Source organism: Petaurus breviceps, unplaced genomic scaffold (genome assembly GCF_028583685.1).
Source record: "Petaurus breviceps papuanus isolate PSGF00001 unplaced genomic scaffold, PetGlider_PUasm1.0 98, whole genome shotgun sequence".
Classification (NCBI taxonomy): Eukaryota; Metazoa; Chordata; class Mammalia; order Diprotodontia; family Petauridae; genus Petaurus; species Petaurus breviceps.
Window position 1 is genome coordinate 1,629,582 of NW_027187460.1, and position 7,924 is coordinate 1,637,505.

The 7,924-nt window shown below is 42.3% G+C and overlaps 1 protein-coding gene across 2 annotated transcripts in view; it reads right to left on the reverse strand.

Moving 5' to 3' along the window:
- The window catches only part of ADGRB1 (adhesion G protein-coupled receptor B1), a 268,191-nt gene that overhangs the window by 156,614 nt on the left and 103,653 nt on the right, over positions 1-7,924 (reverse strand). For both annotated transcript variants that reach the window (XM_069081351.1, XM_069081350.1), the window contains exons 5-6: positions 3,518-3,682; positions 2,838-3,002 (exon numbers count right to left, since the gene is read on the reverse strand). In XM_069081351.1, the coding sequence (XP_068937452.1) occupies positions 2,838-3,002; positions 3,518-3,682 (330 nt within the window). The remainder of the gene's footprint in view (positions 1-2,837; positions 3,003-3,517; positions 3,683-7,924) is intronic.

Sequence of the window (7,924 nt, forward strand, 5' to 3'; positions counted from 1 at the left end):
ACCATCTCCACCACCATCACTGTCTCCATTAACAATGACCACTGTCATTCTCATTATCTAGGTCACTACCACCATCCTCAGTGACCTTCACCACCACCACCAGCAGAAGTATCACCACCAGCATCAAATGGACTCTGTGGCTTTTGTAACAAACTCTCCCATAGAAGGAAAAGGATAAGACAATTGGGAATAGTTTTCAAAGGGGAGGAACATAAATCAATCTGAGCCCCCAATTAAGGACTACGTGAGGCCCAGGAGACTGAGCTCAGGAATGCCCATATCCCAAACACTGGCCCATGAGTCCCCTATCTCCCCTATTCTTTAGCGTTGCTAGAAGCTAGTTTGAGGCCTGGTTCTAGATTGTCCTGTCTCTTTCAAGGATAAGAATAGAAACAGTTCTCAGAAGGACAATGTCACAGAATGACTCCCTGGTTCACCAGTGATGGAGGTTCATAGGGTTCAGGAATGTTGTGGATATCCCTGTCCTTCAAGGCCTCTCTGATACTGGGCATAAGAGCCAGATTCTCGTACTCTAAATAGGATGCTATAGAGATCAGCACTGAGGAGAATATGATGGAGGAAACCTCCAATTGTCTCATGACTGACCCTGCAGCAGAAATGATGGGCAAAGATGGAAGGGATTCTGTCCTCAGCAGCCAGCACCCAATGTCCAGGACCCTAAGTACCAAAATGGATAGGGACCAAATGGGAGACAGTATGACAGACAAGGATGTCAGAGTGGCAGCCTGGGGCAGGGGAGGTTGGAGGACCGAGGGGAAGAAGTGATCCATGATAGTAAGATGGAGAGACATAGAGACAAAAAGACACACAGAGACAGAGCCACATAGATGGACAGACATAGAGAGACTCAAAACAAACAGACAGAGGTGGAAGCAGAGAAAGACAGAGATAGAGAGATGGATGGACAAAAGACAGAGAATGAGAGTCAGAAAGACAGACAGAGGAACAGAAATATTTATAAGAGATTAAGAAACAGAGACAGAGAGGAGAGACAAGAGGGCACAGAACTAAGGAGAGAAGCACAGGCCAAACCGAGGGAAGAGAAGAGACATCCCAGGGAGGATTTCTTAGCAGCCAGAGGCAGAGGGGGCAGGGAGGAGCAGAGCATTTGTGTTAAAGCAATTTGCAGAGCTGGCCAGGAGCCTGCTTAATCCCCATGGCTATTTTTAAAGCTCTTTTTCTTCCTCTAAGCTATTTCTCTCCGCTTTCTTTTAGTTAAAGAAAGAAGTGAGATTGTGATTGCATCAAACTATGCCCACGGCAGCCAGGAAAGCCCCTGGGCCCCTGTCCTTCACCTGTAAATGCCAGCACCAGGAGCTGAGGTGTCACCTGTCGACACTGTCCCATGGTCCACCTTCTTAGAGATGGACTTAGCTGGTTCAGGGAGAGGGGCTCCAGACTGGAAACCATTCAAGAGAAAGTGCTTACTTCTCAATCTCACTTCTGCCATGAAATCTTCCTTCACCAATTTCACCCTGCAGGACTACTTGGGGACCCTCAGTAAACCTATTCATGCATGCTCTCTGGACCACATCTCTTTTATGCTAAGTGGTTCATCACTGGGCAGTTAGGTGGCAGCGTAGTGCACAGGAGTGCCAGGCCTGGAGTCAGAAAGACTCATCTTCCTGAGTTCAAATCTGGACTCAGATACTTACTAGCTGTGTGACCCATGACAAGTCACTTGATCCTGCTTGACTCAGTTTCCTCATAGGTAAAGTGAGCTGGAGAAGGAAATGGCAAACCACTCTAGTATCTTTGTCAAGAAAACTCCAAAGTGGGGCAGCTAGATGGTCTAGTGGATAGGGCACTGGCCCTAAAATGAGGAGGATTTGAGTTCAAATCCAGCCTCAGACACTTACTAGCTATGTGACCCCTATGTAAGTAATTTACCTCCAATTGCCTCCAAAAAAAAAAAAGTAAAGAAAAGAAAATCCCAGAGAGGAGTCATGAAGATTCAAACATGACTAAAAATGACTAAACAACAACAAAGTTCATTACTTGGAAATGAATGTTGGGGCTTTGGAGATAGTGCTGGTCCTGTTACTGGTGAAGACAGTGACAATGGTAGAATGTAAACTCCTTGAGGGCAAAGACTCTTTGCCTGGGGTATTATATTTCAGCACCTAGCATGGTACCTAGTACAAAGAAGGTACTTCATAAAAGTCAGTTCAATAAATGATGAATGAATGATGTTGGTAATGGTAACATTACTCTGGTAATGACAGAGATAGTGAGTGATCAGCAGGCATTTATTAAGCATCTCCTATACGCCAGTCCAATATACTGAGTGTTGGGAATATACAAAGACAAAAATGAAACAGCAGAAAGATGGGAGTGATGGTGATGATGGCGATGGGTTTGGGCATCATGGCGGTAAAGAAGATGAAGAGCAGTTGTGTCCTGCTCCCTCTCCTGCCCTTTACCCAAATATGATTTTCTTGTGTTAATCTGCATTTATCCATAGATCATATCGAAGGAACTTCTCGTGTCTTCTGTGTCAGAACACTCAGAGGCAACATCATCTGCTCCCATGGCTTTGGCAACAATTACAATGGCCACTGCAAATGCAACGACCACTTGGTTGCTGATATCAACATCTCTTTCTCTTAGAGAGACACTGGGGTAATATGAATAGAGTTAATAAAAATGAACATCCCTGGGCAACAAAGGAGCAAGAAGAGCATGAAAGAAAGATCCCTGGTATCATACCAAGTGCCCTGGTATATCCAAGGGGTCATCCAATCTTTGCTCCTGCTCTGTTTCCATCAGCCACCCCAGCTTGGCCAGACCAGCCCCTCTGTCTCCCTCCAACTTACCAGGGCACAGGGCAATATTGCAGAATTTGGTCTGTTTCTCTGGACCTTCACAAGGGTTGCCTCCAAACTGAGGTGGGCGGCAGGTGCGGGTACGGTCCCGGAAGCCCCTCCCACAGGTAGATGAACACAAACTCCAGGGTGACCACTCATCCCAAGTCCCATGAACTGTGAGGAGAGTCAAGGTTATCAGAAAATTCCCCTGCCTCTGCAATATTACAGACTCTAACTACAACCTCCATCAAGGAAATCTGTACACCGTTCATGGAAGCCAGGTTCCCTGTTGGCCTGTTCCTTCCTTAACTACTCCCTCCTTCTGGAAACTAACCCTCATCAGAAAGCCTTCCCTGATTCAGTTCACCCCTCTGATCAAACCAAGACAATGCATGATAGACTCCATCCAGGTTTGAAGTACTTATACTGTGTCCCCTCCTCAAACCAGGGGCCCCTTAGGACAAGGCTTATACCTCCTTCTTAGGTCAGGGGTCCCTGGAGGCCATGTGCTATTTCTCCCCCTCATGCCTAGGGATTACTGAAAGGAGGGTTTATGTCTCCCCCTAAGGACAGGGGCCATGTCTTCCTATTCCAAGACAAAGTTCCAGAAATCAGGAGTTGAGATTTCTTCTTCAACCAGAGGCTCCCATGCCCCAGTTTTCCAACCATTCATTGGAAGGAGGACTCACCCGGACAGATAGCTGAGTTATTGCACTGTCTCTGTTCCCGGAGGGGTCCACTACACTGGGTGCTGTATGATGAGGAAACGCAGAAACGGGTTCGGGTCTGCCAGCCCTCACCACATGTAGTCGAGCAGACGCTCCACGGGGACCATTCCTCTGCTGCAGGGTCTCCTGTTGGGACACAGGACAGTAAAGCCAGGGCCTGGTCAAAGGCAGCAGGAAGGACTTCAGGGAAGCCAATGGCAAAGTTTTCCCATACATAACAATTGTTAGATGAGGGCTAGGCTCAAATGAGAGTTATATAGAGCCATAGTGAGGGACAGATGGATGAATATGGTAATTATAGTAGTAATGATAGTAATGATAAAAAATAAAAAGAAGAAGAGGACAAGAAGCAGGAGAGAGAGAGAAAGAAGAAAGGGAAGGAGAAGGAAGAAGAAGAAGTAGAAGGAAAAGGAAAGGGAGGAAGAGAAGGAAAGATTGAAAAAAAGAGGAAAAAGAGGAACTGGACAAAGAGAAGGAAGAAGAAAAGGAGTAAGAGAAGATGTTAATAAATGCATGTAATTTCTCCAGTATTTTGAACCTTTCATAGGATTTCCAAAGGGAGCTCAGAGACCATCTACTTTGAGCAATACCTGAATAATTCCCCCTACAACATCATTGACAAGTGATTGCCTTGACTTTGCTTGATGAATTTTACTGAAAGGAAACCCATGACCTCCTGGGCAATTCATTCCACTCTCACTGTTGTTGTTGCTGTTGTTGAGTTGTGTCTGACTCTTCATGACTTCATTTGGCATTTTCTTGGCAGAGATACTAGAGTGGTTTGCCATTTTCTTCTCTAGCTCATTTCACAGATGAGGAAACTGAGGCAAACAGGGTTAGATGACTTGCCCAGGGTCACATGGCCCCATTCTATTTTTGTATAGTCTTTTTTTTTAAATATTAGGGGTAGCTAAGTTTCATAGTGGATAGAATGCTGGACCTAGAGTCAGGAAGACTCATCTCCCTGAGTTCAAATCCAGCCTTGGGCACTTACTAACTGTGTGACCCTGGGCAAGTCACTTAAACCTTTTGCTTTAGTTTCCTCATCTGTCAAATGAACTGGGGAAGGAAATGGCAAATCGCTCCAGTATTCTTGCCAAAAACCCCAAATGATGTCACAAAAAATTGGACACTATTGAAAACAACTTAACAACTTTTCTCATATTAAGCCTAAGTCTGCCTCTCTCTAACTTTTCCAGTTGTTCTTAGTTCTGTCCTCTGGGGCTAAGCAGAACAAATGTAATCCTTCTTCAACATTCCAGTCCACCAAATATTTGAAGACAGATATCCTGTCCCCCTCCAAGGTGTTTCTTCTCCAAGCTTAATGGCTTCAGTTCCCTCAAGTTATCTTTCTATGATGGTTTACTAAGCTAGTTGCTGTCCTTCTGGATGAATTCTAACATGACCTTCCAAAACAACAGTTGAATACAATTCTTCAGACTAGAACTGACTAAGGAAAAGTACAGTAGAACCATCACAATCTCTCCTCTCCATTCCCATTCCCCAGTCCAGATACAACTCTTAACGAACTTTTTGGACTGTCATGTCATAATGTTAACTCATATTTATCCTAAAGTCCACTAAGACCTTTGGATCAATGTTTCATTTACTGTTATCTAAACACATCTCCCCATATTGTGCTGAAAGTTGATTTTTTTAAACTCAAGGGTAGAAATTTACATTTATCTCTATAAATTCCATGTGCTTAGATCCAGTCTTTCATTCTAGAATAATGAAAGGTATTCTGACCCTTGTTTTATTGTCCCTCCCAGTATTGGGTCACCTATAAATGTAATAAACCTGCCATCTATATCTTCATTCAATTCACTGATATAAATGCTAAGTAGAACATTGCCAATGACAAAGCTCTTGGAACACTCTACCAGATACCTCCATCAAATTTGACATTAGCATTGACATTGGTTAATGATTATTCTTTAGGAACATTCTTGATTAGCCAAATATAAAGCCTGGAATGTAACAAATAGACCAATGGGTTCAGTCCACAAAGCCCAGGATGTGAATCTCAAACTGGGGATGCTTTAAAGGGAAAATGTCATTCTTGATGGTATTAATCCTGGATGAGGAGGAATCACGGTTCATTCAGGCAAGATTTGGGAGAACCTTAGTGCATGAGAGTTTAGGAAGCTCAAATCTAACCCATTTGGTAAAAAAGAAGTTTCCTTTCCTATGTATATACAGAATCATAGTATCTTTGAGTCATAATGGACCTCAGAGGTGATCTATCCCATCCCATGACTATCTCTGAGAAGTAATCATCCAGCCTTTAAAGAGGAACTCATTACCTTATGAGGCAACACACTTCTCTTTTTGACAGCTTGAATTGTTATCAAGGTTCTCCTTTACACTTATGTCAAGTTCAAATCCACTTTTCTGAAACTTCCACCAACTGGTACCAGTTCTGGTCTTTGAGGCCACACAGAATAAGTTTAATGCCCTTCCAAATGACAGTTCTTCAAGCTTTTAATGACAACCATTATACTACCCTAAATCATCTTTTCTCCAGACCAAAGATTCCCATTTTCTTCAAAGAACTTCTGTATACTGTATAAAGACAGAAAAGCCCCATCTTCTCTAAAATATTCACAGTAGGACTTTTTGGTGATGGCACAGAACTGGAGACAAATGCCCGTCAATTGAAGGATAAATAAACAAATTGTGGTACAAATTCTAAGCAGCTAGGTAGTGTCATGAGTAGAGTTAGGGGTCTGTGGTCAGGAAAACCTTAGTTCAGATCTAGCCTCAGAAACTTCTAACTATGTGACCTTGGGTAAGTCACTTAAATTCTCTGTGCCTCAGTTTTCTCACATGTAAAATGGGGGTAATAACAGTACTTACTTCACAGAGTTCTTATGAGAATCAAATAAGGTGTAAAACATCACACTTTAGGACTTGAAAGCACCATATAAGTGTTAGCTATTAGTCATTGTACATAAATGTAATAGAATATTAATGCATGCTAAGAAATAATGAATATGAAAAATTCGGAAAAGCATGGGAAGCCTAATAAAACTGATATGGGGTACAGTAAATAGGACAAGGAAAAAATATGTACAATGACTACTAAAATATAAATGTTAAGAATAAGAACAACAGAAATAAAATTGAATGTTATGTAATTATAATGATCAAGTTTGGTCCTGAAGAAGAGATAAGAAAATCCACCCACTTGCCTTTCTTTCCTCAGTGGGGAACTACTAAAGTAGAACATTGCATAGTGTTAGTCTTGTTAATATTTATTTATTTTGTATGTAATTTTATATGCACATGTTGTTTCTCATAATACATTCATTAGTAAGATCCTGATCGAGAGTTGGGATTGTTTTAGTCTTTTTATTTGCACCCCCAGCACCAGCTCCTAGAACACAGTAAGTGTTTAATACATGTTTGGTAACTGATTATTGTATTGATTTTTAAAAATTCTTTGTCGTAACAGTTTCCTGCATTGGAAAAGAAGAAGGGATATTTTTGGAAATTAAGACAAATTAAAAAGCAAAACTATTAATAAAAGTTTGTAAATGTATTCTGAAAGAAAGGGGAGACAGAGAAAGGAAGAAAAGGGGAAAATAGAAGTGTTGATGGTGAGAAAACTAGAGTAGTAGTGAAAACAGGAGAGATACAGGTAATTAGTGGCATATTCCTAAGCCCAAGGAGACAAAAGAATCAGGAAGGTTCAGGGCCTCAGGGTCTCAGGTTGAGGGCCAAAGATTTTTTTTTTGGAAAGGAGTTAATGCTCTGTGGCCAAAGTTAAAAAACAAAACAAAACACCCTAATTCTGAGAGGAAGAGCTGGTATTTGGGGAAGCTGACCACAGGATAAAGAATCCCAGAATCTCAGAAGCAGGGGGAGAGATCTAAAGGTCAACTTGTCCAACCGGCTATAAGCAGGAATCCCCTCGACACCTGACAAATGTTATCCAGCCTCAATGACTGAGCTTGTTCAGTCATTATATACTATATAAAGAAAGAAAAATCCCGTCTTCTGAAGCCCAGGCCAGAGCTCAGCATCCTTTGCTGGGGGTCATATTCTGGATTTGTATCATAACTCAACAAGACGCCTGATGGTGGAGCTATCAGCCAGGAAAACCCAAGGAGTACCCCCTCAGCCTCCCAGGATCCTCAGTTAAATTCAGATAGATTAGCTTGGGGGACACCCTGACTGAGCTAAGTTGAAAAGATTTCTTGTCAGAACCTGCACCCTAGTGTGCTATTTCTGAATTTCTATTACTCTTTTCCCCTGTGAATAAACCCTTGAAATAGCACACAAAATCCTGTGTATATATGTGGTAGATGGCAGGCATGAAGGAAGGAAGGAAGGAAGGAAGGAAGGAAGGAAGGAAGGAAGGAA